Source organism: Manis javanica, chromosome 9 (genome assembly GCF_040802235.1).
Source record: "Manis javanica isolate MJ-LG chromosome 9, MJ_LKY, whole genome shotgun sequence".
NCBI lineage: Eukaryota > Metazoa > Chordata > Mammalia > Pholidota > Manidae > Manis > Manis javanica.
In genome coordinates, this window is record NC_133164.1 from 101,049,970 (window position 1) to 101,068,678 (window position 18,709).

General features: G+C 39.3%; 1 protein-coding gene across 13 annotated transcripts in view; it reads right to left on the reverse strand.

Annotated features, from left to right (window-relative positions):
* PIAS2 (protein inhibitor of activated STAT 2) overlaps positions 1 to 18,709 on the reverse strand; it is a 135,524-nt gene that overhangs the window by 56,119 nt on the left and 60,696 nt on the right. For all 13 annotated transcript variants that reach the window (XM_073213006.1, XM_073212999.1, XM_073213000.1 and 10 more), the window contains 2 exons: positions 14,529 to 14,579; positions 14,321 to 14,411 (listed from right to left, as the gene is read on the reverse strand). In XM_073213006.1, the coding sequence (XP_073069107.1) occupies positions 14,321 to 14,411; positions 14,529 to 14,579 (142 nt within the window). The remainder of the gene's footprint in view (positions 1 to 14,320; positions 14,412 to 14,528; positions 14,580 to 18,709) is intronic.

Genomic DNA, 18,709 nt, shown 5'->3' on the forward strand with positions numbered 1-18,709 from the left:
CAGAAGAAGAAGAAAGAGGAAAAGGGATAGAAAGTCTCTTTAAAGAAATAATTGCTGAAAACTTCCCCAAACTAGGGGAGGAAATAATCGACAGACCATGGAATTACACAGAACGCCCAACAGAAAGGATCCAAGGAGGACAACACCAAGACACATAGTAATTAAAATGGCAAGGATCAAGGACAAGGAAAGAGTTTTAAAGGCAGCTAGAGAGAAAAAGGTCACCTATAAAGGAAAACCCATCAGGCTAACATCAGACTTCTTGACAGAAACGCTACAGGCCAGAAGAGAATGGCATGATATACTTAATACAATGAAACAGAAGGGCCGTGAACCAAGGATACTGTATCCACCACGACTATCATTTAAATATGATGGCGGGATTAAACAATTCCCAGACAAGCAAAAGCTGAGGGAACATGCTTCCCACAAACCACCTCTACAGGGCATCCTACAGGGACTGCTCTAGATGGGAGCACTCCTAAAAAGAGCACAGAACAAAACACACAACATATGAAGAGTGGAGGAGGAGGAATAAGAAGGGAGAGAAGAAAAGAATCTCCAGACAGTGTATATAACGGTTCAATAAGCGAGCTAAGTTAGGCAGTAAGATACTAAAGAACCTAACCTTGAACCTTTGGTAACCACAAATCTAGAGCCTGCAATGGCAATAAGTACATATCTCTCAATAGTCACCCTAAATGTAAATGGACTTAATGCACCAATCAAAAGACACAGAGTTAATAGAATGGATAAAAAAGCAAGACCCATCTATATGCTGCTTACAAGAAACTCACCTTAAACCCAAAGACAAGCATAGACTAAAAGCCAAGGGATGGAAAAACATATTTGAGGCAAACAACAGTGAGAAGAAAGCAGGGGTTGCAGTACTAATATCAGACAAAATAGACTTCAAAACAAAGAAAGTAACAAGAGATAAAGAAGGATACTACATAATGATAAAGGGCTCAGTCCAACAAGAGGATATAACCATTCTAAATATATATGCACCCAATACAGGAGCACCAGCATATGTGAAGCAAATACTAACAGAACTAAAGAGGGAAATAGACTGCAATGCATTCATTGTAGGAGACTTCAACACACCACTCACCCCAAACGATAGATCCACCGGGCAGAAAATAAGTAAGGACACACAGGCACTGAACAACACACTAGAACAGATGGACCTAATAGACATCTATAGAACTCTACATCCAAAAGCAACAGGATATACATTCTTCTCAAGTGCACATGGAACATTCTCCAGAATAGACCACATACTAGCTCACAAAAAGAGCCTCAGTAAACTCCAAAATATTGAAATTCTAACAACCAATTTTTCAGACCACAAAGGTATAAAACTAGAAATAAACTCTAGAAAAAAAACAAAAAGGGCCAAAAACAGATGGAGGATTAACAACATGCTTCTAAATAATAAATGGATCAATGAACAAATCAAAATAGAGATCAAGGAATATATAGAAACAAATGACAACAACAACACTAAGCCCCAAATTCTGTGGGACGCAGCGAAAGCAGTCTTAAGAGGAAAGTATATAGCAATCCAGGCACACTTGAAGAAGGAAGAACAATCCCAAATGAATAGTCTAACATCACAATTATCAAAACTGGAAAAAGAAGAACAAATGAGGCCTAAAGTCAGCAGAAGGAGGGACATAATAAAGATCAGAGAAGAAATAAACAAAATTGAGAAGAATAAAACAATAGCAAAAATCAACGAAAAGAAGAGCTGGTTCTTTGAGAAAATAAACAAAATAGATAAGCCTCTAGCCCAACTTATTAAGAGAAAAAGAGAATCAACACAAATCAACATAATCAGAAATGAGAATGGAAAAATCACGACAGACTCCACAGAAATACGAAGAATTATTACAGACTACTATGAAAACCTATATGCCAACAAGCTGGAAAACCTAGAAGAAATGGACAACTTCCTAGAAAAACACAACCTCCCAAGACTGACCAAGGAAGAAACACAAAAGTTAAACAAACCAATTATGAGCAAAGAAATTGAAATGCTAATCAAAAAACTACCCAAGAACAAAACCCCGGGACCGGACTGATTTACCTCGGAATTTTATTAGACACACAGAGAAGACATAATACCCATTCTCCTTAAAGTGTTTCAAAAAACAGAAGAAGAGGGAATACTCCCAAACTCATTCTATGAAGAAAACATCACCCTAATACCAAAACCACGCAAAGAACTCACCAAAAAAGAAAATTACAGGCCAATATCCCTGATGAATGTAGATGCAAAAATTCTCAATAAAATATTAGCAAACAGAATTCAACAGTATATCAAAAGGATCATACACCATGACCAAGTGGGATTCATCCCAGGGATGCAAGGATGGTACAACATTCGAAAATCCATCAACACCATCCACCACATCAACAAAAAGAAAGACAAAAACCACATGATCATCTCCATGGACACTGAAAAAGCATTTGACAAAATTCAACATCCATTCATGATAAAAACTCTCAGCAAAATGGGAATAGAGGGCAAGTACCTCAACATAATAAAGGCCATATATGATAAACCCACAGCCAGCATTATACTGAACAGCGAGAAGCTGAAAGCATTTCCTCTGAGATCAGGAACCAGACAGGGATGCCCACTTTCCCCACTGTTATTTAACATAGTACTGGAGGTCCTAGCCACGGCAATCAGACAAAACAAAGAAATACAAGCAATCCAGATTGGCAAAGAAGAAGTTAAACAGTCACTATTTGCAGATGATATGATACTGTACATAAAAAACCCTAAAGACTCCACCCCAAAACTACTAGAACTGATATCAGAATACAGCAAAGTTGCAGGATACAAAATTAACACACAGAAATCTATAGCTTTCCTATAAACTAACAATGAATCAATAGAAAGAGAAATCAGGAAAACAATTCCATTCACCATTGCATCAAAAAGAATAAAATACCTAGGAATAAACCTAACCAAAGAAGTGAAAGACTTATACTCTGAAAACTACAAGTCACTCTTAAGAGAAATTAAAGGGGACACTAATAAATGGAAACTCATCCCATGCTCATGGCTAGGAAGAATTAATATCGTCAAAATGGCCATCCTGCCCAAAGCAATATACAGATTTGATGCAATCCCTCTCAAATTACCAGCAACATTCTTCAATGAATTGGAACAAATAATTCAAAAATTCATATGGAAACACCAAAGACCCCGAATAGCCAAAGCAATCCTGAAAAAGAAGAATAAAGTAGGGGGGATCTCACTCCCCAACTTCAAGCTCTACTACAAAGCCATAGTAATCAAGACAATTTGGTACTGGCACAAGAACAGAGCCACAGACCAGTGGAACAGATTAGAGACTCCAGAAATTAACACAAACATATATGGTCAATTAATATTTGATAAAGGAGCCATGGACATATAATGGCAAAATGACAGTTTCTTCAACAGATGGTGTTGGCAAAACTGGACAGCTACATGTAGGAGAATGAAACTGGACCATTGTCTAACCCCATATACAAAGGTAAACTCAAAATGGATCAAAGACCTGAATGTAAGTCATGAAACCATTAAACTCTTGGAAAAAAACAATAGGCAAAAACCTCTTAGACATAAACATGAGTGACCTCTTCTTGAACATATCTCCCCGGGCAAGGAAAACAACAGCAAAAATGAGCAAGTGGGATGACATTAAGCTGAAAAGCTTCTGTACAGCGAAAGACACCATCAATAGAACAAAAAGGAACCCTACAGTATGGGAGAATATATTTGAAAATGACAGATCCGATAAAGGCTTGACATCCAGAATATATAAAGAGCTCACACGCCTCAACAAAAAACAAATAACCCAATTAAAAAATGGGCAGAGGAACTGAACAGACAGTTCTCTAAAAAAGAAATACAGATGGCCAACAGACACATGAAAAGATGCTCCACATCACTAATTATCAGAGAAATGCAAATTAAAACTACAATGAGGTATCACCTCACACCAGTAAGGATAGCTGCCATCCAAAAGACAAACAACAACAAATGTTGGCGAGGCTGTGGAGAAAGGGGAACCCTCCTACACTGCTGGTGGGAATGTAAATTAGTTCAACCATTGTGGAAAGCAGTATGGAGGTTCATCAAAATGCTCAAAACAGACCTACCATTTGACCCAGGAATTCCACTCCTAGGAATTTACCCTAAGAACGCAGCAGTCAACTTTGAGAAAGACAGATGCACCCCTATGTTTATCACAGCACTATTTACAATAGTCAAGAAATGGAAGCAACTTAAATGTCCATCGGTAGATGAATGGATAAAGAAGATGTGGTACATATACAGAATGGAATACTACTCAGCCATAAGAAGTGGAAAAATCCAACCATTTGCAGCAACATGGATGGAGCTGGAGAGTATTATGCTCAGCGAAATAAGCCAAGCGGAGAAAGAGAAATACAAAATGATTTCACTCATCTGAGGAGTATAAGAACAAAGGAAAAACTGAAGGAACAAAACAGCAGCGGAATTACAGAACCCAAAAATGGACTAACAGGTACCAATGGGAAAGGAATTGGGCAGGATGGGTGGGCAGGGAGGGATAAGGGGGGGGAGAGGAAGGGGAGTATTAAGATTAGCATGCATGGGGGGAAGGGAGAAACGGGAGGGTGGGCTGCACAACACAGAGAGGACAAGTAGTCACTCTACAACATTTTGCTAAGCTGATGGACAGTAACCGTAATGTGGTTGTTAGGGGGGACCTGATATAGAGGAGAGCATAGTAAACTTAGTATTCTTCATGTAAGTGTAGATTAAAAATTAAAAAAAAAAAGAAAAGAAAGAAAGAAAGAAAAAGGGGATTACTCCTTGATAGGATAAAACTATTGGTAAATCAAAGATCAACACATGCTTTAAATATCCTTAATGTTGATCACTTACAGGGTCTCAGATGATCAGCTATGGAGGTACTCTTTTCTGATAATATTCCTTTCTCTTAATAATAAAAAAAAAAAGCAGTTACTGTGTGCTGACCTCCAATGAGTTCTGCACAGTGGTATAGAGGGCATGTCAAAGTGTGGGCAAGGGGTCTTTTTGTTTCTATGCAGAAGATCAAGGCCTAGCTCGGATACCCAGAAAATGAGATAAGATACGATATGAGGAGGAGCTTCCGGCATCAGCACTCTCTAGAGGACTTGTGCCGGGGGATGATCATCAAAAAGCCTCCACAGGGATCCGGACGATGCTGTGGTTGTGGCTGCATCCAGCCCACCGTCTCCTGGACCTGCCGTAGGAATGAGGAGGGAGATGTCTAGGCTGGTATGTGCATACAGTGAGACAACGAATTTGACCGGATCTGTACTGTTGGAACTCAACCAGGAGTTGGGAGGGGTGCAAGTTGTAGCACTCCAAAATCTTATGACTATAGACTATACGGTTAAAAGAACATATGGGATGTGAACAAATCCCAGAAATGGGCTGCTTTAATTTGTCTGATTTCTCTCAGACTGTTCAAGCACAGCTGGACAATACCCATCATATCATAGACAAATTTTCACAAATGCCTAGGGTGCCTAAATGGTTTTCTTGGCTTCACTGGAGATGGATGGTAATTATAGATTTGCTTTGTTTATGTCACCGTATTCCTATTATGTTAATATGTGTGTGCAAATTGGTTAGTAGTTTAAAACCTATACATACTTAAGGTACTATACAAGAAGATATGTCAAAGAAATAATCAATCCTCCCATGTTTTCTTCCATATGCTACATCTATAGCTTTTCTTCTTCCTTCCTAATTACAACCCTTAAATAGAATTCATGCCTCATATTGAATTTACCGAGCATCATAATTCCTCCAGGCAGTAAAGATACCTCAAGACAAGTGCTGGTCATAGAAGCCACAGGGTATAAATCTGCAAAGAAGTAAAAAACTAACCTTTGCAAACAATATGGCTTCTCTCTCACTTACCAACTTTACATTTCCCTTGTATGGCCCCGGAAGATGACTGGTTAGCCAGAGACGGGTAAGATTCCTCAAGGGAGGAACAACCTAAGACAGGCACAGTCGCAGGGGGGCCATCAGGTGAGAATTTGGGGATCAACAGAGGTGAGGCTCAGAACCTCACCCCCCCTGCTTTGAGAGAAATCTTCTGCATCCGTGGATGTTTTGCTGCCCTTGTCTAGCTTGGATTAATACTTAGTCCATAGGCACACACCTGATCATCTGATCATCTACATTTGCCCTCTTACAGCACTAAACTATGTTTTCTACCTTTATCTTGCATCTACCTACCACTTCAGCATTTTATTAAAAATAAAAATAATAATAATAATAAAGGGAGAAATGTGGGATCCACATATAAATCAAGCACAAAAATCAAACGAATATTCATATTTGACCTGATTGTTTATAGGTCATAATGCATGATCAAAACCGAAAGTTTCTGTGATGAATGCCCTTGTACTGTTCACCATGTAAGAATTTATTCACTATGTAAGAATTCGTTCACCATGTAAGAAGTTGTTCGTTATGCTTCAGAAGATTGGAGACTGACGAGAATTAGGCTTGAGATGGATTAATGATTGTACATTGAGCATTGACCCCCCTATACTGAATTTTATTGTTGTTAACAAGCATTTGATCAATAAATATGAGAGATGCCATCTCAAAAAGAAAAAAAAAAAACCTGTTACATGTTTTGATAACATGCTAACTGACTTGTAATTGTGACAAAAGTTGACAGTGTTGTCCCTTTAACATCTTCCTTCAAATTTTCTAATTACAACTACTACTTTAATTCTACAGTACTTATGGTAGAATTCTGTTATAAAAATTTTCAAATGTACACAAAAGTAGAGAGAGTAAGTACCCAACAACTTGAATAATTTTCAGTATGCTGCCCATCTTGCTTCATTTGCCTCTGGTCACACCCCAACCTTACCCCAAAATATACCCCGTACAAGATTATTTTAAAGCCAAGTCTCAGATGCATTATTTTACCCATATGGTTTAGAATATAAAATGACCTTTTACAGTATGAATCAGAATCCAAACTAGAACCTCACATTGCTCTTAGTTGTCTCTGAAGTCTCCTTTATTCTATCATGAAAGAGTAATTTTTATTCTCTCCCAACCTCACTTCTTTTCCAATGCCATTGTTCTGTTAGACACACTAGGACTTTTTTTTTCCTTTGAAATTTTTATTTTGGTATCATTAATCTACAATTACATGAGGATCATTATGTTTACTAGATTCCCCCAATCACCAAGTACCCCCCACAAACCCCATTAGAGTCACTGTCCATCAGCACAGTAAGATGTGCTAGAATCACTAAGTGTCTTCTCTGTGTTGCACAGCCCTCCCCATGCCACCACCACCCCACATTATACATGCTAATCATATTGCCCCCTTTGTTTTCTCCCCCTCTTATCCCTCCCTTACCACCAATCCTACCCAGTCCCTTTCCCTTTGGTAACTGTTAGTCCCTTCTTGGGTTCTGTGATTCTGCTGCTGTTTTGTTCCTTCAGTTTTTTCTTTGTTCTTATACTCCACATATGAGTGAAATCATTTGGTACTTGTCTTTCTCCGCCTGGCTTATTTCACTGAGCATAATACCCTCTAGCTCCATCCATGTTGCTGCAAATGGTAGGATCTGTTTATTTCTTATGGCTGAATAATATTCCATTATGTATATGTACCACATATTCTTTATCCATTCATCTACTGATGGACACTTAGGTTGCTTCCATTTCCTGGCTATTGTAAATAGTGCTGCGATAAACATAGGGGTGCGTCTGTCTTTTTCAAACTGGAGTGCTGCATTCTTAGGGTAAATTCCTAGAAGTGGAATTCCTGGGTCAAATGGTATTTCTATTTTGAGCATTTTGAGGAACCTCCATACTGATTTCCACAATGGTTGAACTATTTTACATTCTCACCAGCAGTGTAGGACGGTTCCCCTTTCTCCACATACTTGCCAACATTTGCTGTTGTTTGTCTTTTGGATAGTGGCGATCCTTACTGGTGTGAGGTGATATCTCATTGTGGTTTTAATTTGCATTTCTCTGATGACTAGTGACGTAGAGCATCTTTTCATGTGCCTGTTGGCCATCTGAATTTCTTCTTTGGAGAACTGTCTGTTCAGCTCCTCTGCCCATTTTTCAATTGGATTATTTGCTTTTCATTTATTGAGGTGTGTGAGCTCTTTATATATTTTGGATGTCAATCCTTTACCAGATCTGTCATTTATGAATATATTCTCCCATACTGTAGGATACCTTTTTGTTCTGTTGATGGTGTCCTTTGCTGTACAGAAGCTTTTCAGCTTGATATAGTCCCACGTGTTCATTTTTGCTTTTGTTTCCCTTGCCCAGGGAGATATGTTCATGAAGAAGTCGCACATGTTAATGTCCAAGAGATTTTTGCCTATGTTTTTTTCTAAGAGTTTTATGGTTTCATGACTTACATTCAGGTCTTTGATCCATTTCGAATTTACTTTTGTGTATGGGGTTAGACAATGATCCAGTTTCATTCTCTTACATGTAGCTGTCCAGTTTTGCCAACACCAGCTGTTGAAGAGGCTGTCAATTCCCCATTGTATGTCCATGGCTCCTCTATCATATATTAATTGACCATATATGTTTGGGTTAATGTCTGGAGTCTCTATTCTTTTCCACTGGTCTGTGGCTCTGTTCTTGTGCCAGTACCAAATTGTCTTGATTACTGTGGCTTTGTAGCAGAGCTTGAAGTTGGGAAGCGAGATAACCCCCTGCTTTATTCTTCCGTCTCAGGATTGCTTTGGCTATTCGGGGTCTTAGGTGGTTCCATATGTATTTTAGAACTATTTATTCCAGTTCGTTGAAGAATGCTGTTGATATTTTGATAGGAATTGCATTGAATCTGTAGATTGCTTTAGGCAGGATGGCCATTTTGACAAAATTAGTTCTTCCTAGCCAAGAGGATGGGATGAGTTTCCATTTGTTAGTCTTCTTTTTATTATTCTTAAGAGTGTCTTGTAGTTTTCAGGGTATAGGTCTTTCACCTCTTTGGTTAGGTTTATTCCTAGGTATTTTATTCTTTTTGATGCAATTGTGAATGGAATTGTTATCCTGATTTCTCTTTCTACTGGTTCATTGTTAGTGTATAGGAAAGCCACAGATTCCTGTGTATCAATTTTGTATCCTGCAACTTTGCTGAATTCAGATATTAGTTCTAGTAGTTTTGGAGTGGAGTCTTTAGAGTTTTTTATGTACAATATCATGTCATCTGCAAATAGTGACAGTTTGACTTCTTTACCAATCTGGATACCTAGTATTTCTTTGTTTTGTCTGCTTGCCATGGCTAGGACCTCCAGTAGTATATTGAATAATAGTGAGGAGAGTGGGCATCCCTGTCTTGTTCCCGATCTCAGAGGAAAAGCTTTTAGCTTCTTGCTGTTAAGTATGATGTTGGCTGTGGGTTTGTCATATATGGTCTTTATTATGTTGAGGTGCTTGCCCTCTATAACCATTGTTGAGAGTTTTTATCATGAATGGGTATTGAATTTTGTCGAATGCTTTTTTTTTTCAGCATCTATGGAGATGATCATGTGGTTTTTGTCCTTCTTTCTGTTGATGTGGTGCATGATGTCGATGGATTTTCCAATGTTGTACCATCCTTGCATCCCTGAGATGAATCCCACTTGGTCATGGTGTATGATTCTTTTGATGTATTTTTGAATTCAATTTGCTAATATCTTGTTGACTACTTTTGCATCTATGTTCATCAGGGATATTGGTCTGTAGTTTTCTTTTTTGGTGGTGTCTTTGCCTGGTTTTGGTATTATAGTGATGCTGGCCTCATAGAATGAGTTTGGAAGTATTCCCTCCTCTTCTATTTTTTGGAAAACTTTAGGGAGAATGGGTATTACGTCTTTTCTGTATGTCTGACTAAATTCCACAGTAAATCCATCTTGCTCGGGGGTTTTGCTCTTGGGTAGTTTTTTGATTATCGATTCAATTTCGTTGCTGGTAATTGGTCTGTTTAGATTTTCTGTTTCTTCTTTGGTCAGTCTTAGAAGGTTGTATTTTTCTAGAAAGTTGTCCATTTCTTCTAGCTTTTCAAGCTACACCAGGACTTTTGACCTAAGGAATAACCTCATCATCTGGATTAGACATTTCCTTAGGATATGAAACTTTGTTGTTCTATCTCCCATGTACTAAGCTGGTAATTAGTTGTGCAAACTTGATTAGATTCAGGCTTAAACTTTCAGACACAAAAACTTCATTGGGAGCACTATGTACTTCCTATTATACCACATCATGAGGCACATGTCTGTCTGCCCCATTTTCAGAATTCAGCTATGTCAGTCTGATCCCTCCAGTATAAAATTCTCCATCAAGCTTTGACCTGACGGTTTTAGCAACCATTGATGATGGTTACCTAGATACATTATACAATTGCAGATGGCACAAGAACAATTTTCTAATCCATTACTCCTTTTCCTTATATTAGTTGAAATGTTTTCATAAAGAACGTGACCACATCAATACCTGGTTACCCTGAAATCAATGATTCTCTCCTTTTGCCATTTATAGTAATGAGCTGGTACACCTTCCAATGGTTTACATCAGCACATTTATAAACTGATTTATATACTTAATGATTTTTTTTTGAGTCCACTGTAGTAGTATGTGACAATATTATCACATCTTAAGCAAAGGGAATCTCCTCAGATTGGTACTTGCATGCACACGCATCTGTATGTTTAAAAGAAAATGATGAGGACTTAAGTCCAGATTCCCTATGAGGCAGACCCCTGGCATACACAGGAAAAACATATCAGAAAAAAAGAAATCCATGACTCAGAAATAAAAACATATTAGGATATGGGTGATAATACTGATAAATTCTTCTGACTGTACCAAGAGAAAATACTTAGAGATTTGCCTGCTGAACTGTAGCACACATCCTCTTCATTCTTGGAATCTTTCCAAGAAATATTCCCCCTGATCAACCCACCTCCACACCACCCCCCACAACCTTACAACTCCATAGGTTTACAGAAATTCCTCAACATATGTTTGAAATGAAAAATGATTCAGTCTCTTAAAAATAACTCAAAGGAAAGGGTCTTTTTTTCCTCCTCCTGCCCATAAAAACATGAAATTTTTTCATCGTGCTGTCAGTCTGTAAAATGACAGCCCTTAGAGGCAAAGATGGGTTTGGAGGAAGTACTCTTGGAGACAGTTTCACTTGTGTCTGTTCAGATTGTACAAATCATTCTCCAAGTCCTACTATGAGCTGCTGTCATCCCTGTATCAAGGATATCTGAAAAATCAATGAATGAAACTATCTTATAAAACTTCATCTTGATGTTGGTAAAACAGCACATAAACTGCTATCATCACTATTTGATCCTTAAGAATCCAGGAACAGGGAAGGCAGTACAACACAGAGAAGACAAGTAGTGATTCTACAGCCTCTTACTACGCTGATGGACAGTGACTGTAATGGGGTATGTGGCGGGGTCTTGATAATGGGCGGAGTCTAGTAACCATAATGTTGCTCATGTAATTGCACATTAATGATAACAAAATTAAAGAAAAAAAAAGAATCCAGGGACGCATTTCTATTACCAAGGTAATACCATCTCCCATTCAGTTTACTCTTTGTACCTGCAGTACAGTGGCCAACCATCATGATTCCACAGTTACCGGATTTTGCAATAAGGCCATACACAGAGACATGTTTCAGAACACAAACTGGAATATACTCAGAACTCTACTGGGAGATTCCATGACTGTAGTAAGCTTATTCCTCCAGGACCTGTGCAATAAACCAGGATCATAGGCAAGGACATGTTAAACTTCTTTGTAACCTGTTGATGTTTCTTACAATTGGAACGAAGTCCCTCAGGGTTTCCATGGTGGTAAAGAGCTCAATATATTAACTCCCACAGAACCACTGGAGTTTCTTCTTCTGAGGCTGCAGTTTGCTGACATGATTCTCATAAACCTGCTCTATACTAAGAAAAGCCTAGTAAGTAGGCTCCACATTTCATTATAACAATCAATAGCAATTGTGCATCAAGAGGTGGTTTTAAGTTTTCTATCAGTTGCATGTAAACTTATGTCACTTGTTCCATAGGAGTTCATAGGGCTAAAGATGAAAAGCTTCTTTGGGAAAGGCCGACATTTATCTTTGGGATGGCCCTATAGGGTTAGGCAAGTCCCCTCTCCTCCCCCAATGCCTAATTGCCTTATGTTTTTGCAATCTGTCTTCACCTCCTTCACTACCATTACAGGCCCCTGGCTCCAGAGGTGAGTGGCAGACTCATGAGAAAGAGGGTGTTTCACATAGTGGCTAATATGTTCACAAATAGCCTAGTGTAATTACATTATTCAAGTGCTTTGAGAAAAAACCATCAGTGACTGCCTGAATAACACTGTTACAGAAGAAGTGCTCAACTGCCTAATGTCTCTTCTTTTAAAAGGACTGAAAGAGTAACAAGTCAGAGCTATCCATAGTGGTGCTACAGATCTCACAGATGAAGATACTATTCCAAAGCATAACACTGATTGATCCATTTGGAAATTTTTGTGGAACTTGTATGTACTCATCTGTAACCACTGTATCATCTGCAGCGATGCTAGAGTGTTAAGCAAAAATTCACACATTTCAGACAAAGTCCCCATGACTAGCACAGTCATCAGTCATATGATATTAGATAGGTCTTCAGGTTGAGTCTTCAGACAAGATCTTCATAGTGAGATCTTCCTTCAAGGATGGTGAGAATTAGGTAGCAAATGAAAGTCATAGTCAAAGAAATCTTAGCATGTCCTGGACAGAGAAAACTGGGTATGAACAGCCACTGAAAGTATGCAGTGCCATTCCACAATCTGCGATTTTCCCAGGTTTCCTCTGCCAAACATCTGGCCATCCACTGCCATCTTTCACTCTAAACAAGGTTGCTTCTTCCTTGGTTCAGATCTTTGAACAACCCAAACAGATTAAGAGACAGTGCCTAAAGATTTATATGGCTGCTCAAAGCCAGAAACCTGAAAAACAAAATGTCCAACCTGGGTTTTGAATATGCATGGGTCCTACAGGCATTTCTCCCAACCATATCTACTTAAGTCTCTGTAGTTTCCCCCTTTCATCCCCAAATGATCTCAGCCTCACAGACATCTTTCAAAAAGAGTGGTGCAATGTAGCTCTAGCTCAAGCTCTATAAAATTCATCAAACAGGTATTTCTCAGGTCTCTAAATCCACAGGCTGTTTATCAGACAAAATGGACTCCTGATAACCTAGGAGTCTGACCTTTGACTATACAGGTCGGCCTTTGCCTTGGGCCATCTTCACTTTGGGTCTCAATTACAGTCACTTGCCTCTGGTAGATCCCAGAGTCTTAGACGATGTTGTTGGCTAACTCAGCTGCTAATATACTTATTCCAGAGCCAAGCCTTGTGCTCAGCAGAGATGCAAAACAGCTTCCCCAACTCCTTCTCAACAATCACAATGGAGTCTGCCTGCTGAAATGGAAACTTAGCATACTGGTAGAATCACTATTCTCACAGCACTTCTTCAGTTAAACACACCTCTGCTTTGTAGTGCTTGACAAACAGCCAATGCTCTACTGACTTTTTTGATTATGGTTTGCTGGCCTTCTGCACAGATGTACTTAGTATCTTATTTCAAGCCTCAGTGGAGACTGATACATAGTCCAGTTCAGCAACTATGTGTTACTTTAAGAGATTTGATGAGTCCAGAGCTGTCAGGCCAGAAATAGGTTCCACACACTGTACATATATGTATTTATATATGTATGTATATATCTATGTATATATCTATCTCAAGTGTTAATGCCCATATACTGCTTAACTGCTTAAACAATAGCTATCAATTAAACACGACTGCATCCCATCCCCAAGTGTGTGCATTATCAAGGCCCAACCCTGGTCTCCTTGATCTCCACATTCAGTTGCTCTCAGCAGCCTCTGCCATTCACCATCTCATCCATGGCCCAGACATGGATATTTCAGACATCCACCACATATGCTGTCCTATATATATAAGTCCTGCCCTGCTACTATGCCATTTGATAAGATCCTAAGAATCTTTCACAGCTTACTTGCTTCCTGGCATAAGATGTTCCAGACTCATCTTTTCTATCTCCCCCAGACCTGGAATTGGCCATTTCTCCAAGGAGACACGAATCACTCTAGTGGAAAACAGTATTTAATCTGTGTGCTAGGACTGTTCATTGGTACTAAGTTGTCACTGACTTGTTAATATTTATCCTAAACTTACATGCAAGGATGGTAAATAAAAAGCAACTTACAGGCAAAGGAAACAGCTTCCCATTTACTTTTATACACAGACTGTTGGGATAATTATCTTCTTGAGGGCAACTTGTCTCTGCCAGGCAAAGTCTGCAAGAAAAAAGAAAAAAGTTACTCTTAAAGAGTGTAGTCAAATATGCTTATGTATTTTCAAGCATATGTAATAAGCAAGTATAAAATTAAAGTAACAGAAAATTTCAAACTTGCCTCAGCTGAACTTGCACTGTATAATCTCTCCTACCACCTGGCAAGAAGTCCCTGTTGGGAAGAGAAATAAAGTGAGTTAAGAAAGCAAAACGAGAGAGGAGCCAAGATTGTGGCGTGAGTAGAGCAGCAGAAATCTCCTCCCAAAACCACATATATTTTTGAAAATACAACAAATACAACTATTCCAAAAAGAGAGACCAGAAGACACAGGACAACAGCCAGACCACATCCACACTAGCGAGAACCTAGCACCTCGCGAAGCGGGTAAGATACAAGCCCCAGCCCGGCGGAACCCGAGCGCCCCATACCCCAGCTCCCGACGAGAGGAGAGGAGTCAGAGCGGGGAGGGAGACGGAGCCCAGGACTGTTGAACACCGAGCCCCAGCCATACGCACCAGAGCGCAGACACAGTGCGTGGGTGGGATGCTGGAAACTAGGGAAACAGGACAGTAAGACCTGTGAGCGGGTCTCCGCAGCTGGTGCCCCCGGGACAAAGAAAAGTGAGTGCTTTATGAACGTCTTAAAGGGACAGGGATCCCACAGCTGGACGGAAGCATCCAGGGACACTTAGCTCAGCAGATTTCCCAGGGAATCCTGGGAAACTCTGGGCACTCTAACCCCCTGGGCAGCAGGGAGCTCGGAGGCCCCTCATGGAGATAAAAAGCCACCCGGCCGTTTCACCTCCAATGCAGCTCTGCCATATGGGAGTGGCAGCCCGAGGCAGGCCACGCCCACAGCAAACGCGGAGCTAAACTCCATAGCGGCAGGCAAGAATCAGAAGCCCCATCTGCGCACAGCTGCCCAGCACAAGCCACTAGAGGTCGCTGTTCTCCCAGGAGAAGGCCATAAACAAACAAGAAGGGAAGTTCTCCCAGCCATCACTCGTGCCAGCTCCGCAAACTATCTCTATCACCATGAAAAGGCAGAAAAATTTGATACAGACCAAAATCACAACCCCTGAGAAGGAGATAGACCTAACCAGTCTTTCGGAAAGAGAATTCAAAATAAAAATTATACATATGCTAACGGAGATACAGAGAAATATACAAGAGCTAAGGGATGAAGTCGGGAGGGAGATTACAGACGTCCGGAGGGAGATTACAGAAATGAAACAATCTCTGGCAGGATATGTAAGCAGAATGGATAAGATGCAAGAGGCCATTGATGGAACAGAAACCAGAGAACAGGAACGCATAGAAGCTGACGCAGAGAGATAAAAGGATCTCCAGGAATTAAATAAAATTAAGAGAACTGCGGGACCAATCAAAAAGGAACAATATCCACATTATAGGGGTACCAGAGGAAGAAGAGAGAGAAAAAGAGACAGAAAGTGTCTTTGAACAAATAATTGCTAAGAACTTCCCCAAACTGGGGAAGGAAATAGTTGCTCAGACTACAGAGGCACAAAGAACTCCCAAAAGACGAGACCCAAAGAGGACAACACCAAGACACATAATAATTAAAATGACAAAGATCAAGGACAAGGAGAGAGTATTAAAGGCAGCCAGAGAGAAAAAAAAGGTCACCTAAAAAGGAAAACCCATTAGGCTATCATCAGACTTCTCAACAGAAACATTACAGGTCAGAAGAGAATGGCATGATATATTCAATGCAATGAAACAGAAGGGCCTTGAACCAAGGATACTGTATCCAGCACGATTATTATTTAAATATGAAGGAGGGATTAAACAATTCCCAGACAAGCAAAAGCTGAGGGAATTTGCTTCCCACAAACCACCTCTACAGGGTATTTTAGAGGGACTACTCTAGATGGGAGCACTCCTAAAAAGAGCACAGAACAAAACACCCAACATATGAAGAATGGAGGAGGAGGAATAAGAAGGGAGAGAAATAAACATCAGACTGTGTTTATAATAGCTCAATAAGCGAGTAAAATTGGACAGTAAGGTAGTAAACAAGCTAACCTTGAACCTTGGTAACCACAAATCTAAAGCCTGCAATGGCAATAAGTACATATCTTTCAATAATCACCCTAAATGTAAATGGACTGAATGCACCAATCAAAAGACACAGAGAAATAGAATGGATAAAAAAGTAAGACCCATCTATATGCTGCAAACAAGAGACTCACCTCAAACCCAAAGACATGCACAGATTAAAAGTCAAGGGATGGAAAAAGATATTTCATGCAAACAAGAGAGAGAAAAAAGCTGGTGTTGCAATACTAGTATCAGACAAAATAGACCTCAAAACAAAGAAAGTAACAAGAGATAAAGAAAAACACTACATAATGATAAAGGGCTCAGTCCAACAAGAGGATATAACCATTATAAACATACATGCACCCAATACAGGAGCACCAATATATGTGAAACAAATACTAACAGAATTAAAGGAGGAAATAGAATGCAATGCATTCATTTTGGGAGACTTTAACACACCGCTCACTCCAAAGGACAGATCCACCAGACAGAAAATAAATAAGGACACAGAGGCACTGAACAACACACTAGAACAGATGGACCTAAAAGACATCTATAGAACTTTACATCCAAAAGCAACAGGATACACATTCTTCTCAAGTGCACATGGAACATTCTCCAGAATAGGCCACAAAAAGAGCCTCAGTAAATTCCAAAAGATTGAAATCCTACCAACCAACTTTTCAGACTACAAAGGTATAAAACTAGAAATAAATTGTACAAAGAAAGCAAAAAGGCTCACAAACACATGGAGGCTTAAGAACATGCTTCTAAATAATCAATGGATCAACGACCAAATTAAAATGTAGATCCAGCAATATATGGAAACAATTGACAACAACAACACAAAGCCCCAACTTCTGTGGGATGCAGCGAAAGCAGTCTTAAGAGGAAAGTATATAGCAATCCAGGCATATTTAAAGAAGGAAAAACAATCCCACCTGAATAGTCTAATGTCACAATTATCGAAATTGGAAAAAGAAGAACAAATGAGGCCTAAGGTCAGCAGACAGAGGGACATAATAAAGATCAAAGAAGAAATAAATAAAATTGAGAATAAAACAGTAGGAAAAAATCAATGAAACCAAGAGCTAGTTCTTCGAGAAAATAAACAAAATAGATAAGCCTGTAGGAAGACTTATTAAGAAAAAAAGTCAACACACATCAACAGAATCAGAAAAGAGAAAGGAAAAAATCACAACAGACCCCACAGAAATACGAAGAATTATTAGAGAATACTATGAAAACCTATATGCTAACAAGCTGGAAAACCTAGGAGAAATGGACAACTTCCTAGAAAAATACACCCTTCCAAGACTGACCCAGAAAGAAACAGAAAATCTAAACAGACCAATTATCAGCAATGAAATTGAAGTAGTAATCAAAAAACTACCCAAGAACAAAACCCCCGGGCCAGATGGATTTACCTCGGAATTTTATCAGACATACAGAGAAGACATAATGCCCATTCTCCTTAAAGTTTTCGAAAAAATAGAAGAGGAGGGAATACTCCCAAACTCATTCTATGAAGCCAACATCACCCTAATACCAAAACCAGGCAAAGACCCCACCAAAAAAGAAAACTACAGACCAATATCCTTGATGAAAGTAGATGCAAAAATACTCAACAAAATATTAGCAAACCGAATTCAAAAATACATCAAAAGGATCATACACCATGACCAAGTGGGATTCATCTCAGGGATGCAAGGATGGTACAACATTAGAAAATCCATCGACATCATGCACCACATCAACACAAAGAAGGACAAAAACCACATGATCATCTCCATAGATGCTGAAAAAGCATTCGCCAAAATTCAACATCCATTCATGATAAAAACTCTCAACAAAATGGGCACAGAGGGCAAGTACCTCAACATAATAAAGGTCATATATGATAAACCCACAGCTAACATCATACTGAACAGCGAGAGGCTGAAAGCTTTTCCTCTCAGATCGGGAACAAGACAGGGATGCCCACTCTCCCCACTGTTATTTAACATAGTACTGGAGGTCCCAGCCACGGCAATTAGACAATACAAATACAAGGAATCCAGATTGGTAAAGAAAAAGTCAAACGGTCACTATTTGCAGATGACATGATATTGTACATAAAAAACCCTAAAGACTCCACTCCAAAACTACTAGAACTCATATCTGAATTCAGCAAAGTTGCAGGATACAAAATTGACACAGAAATCTGTGGCTTTCCTATACACTAACAATGAACTAATA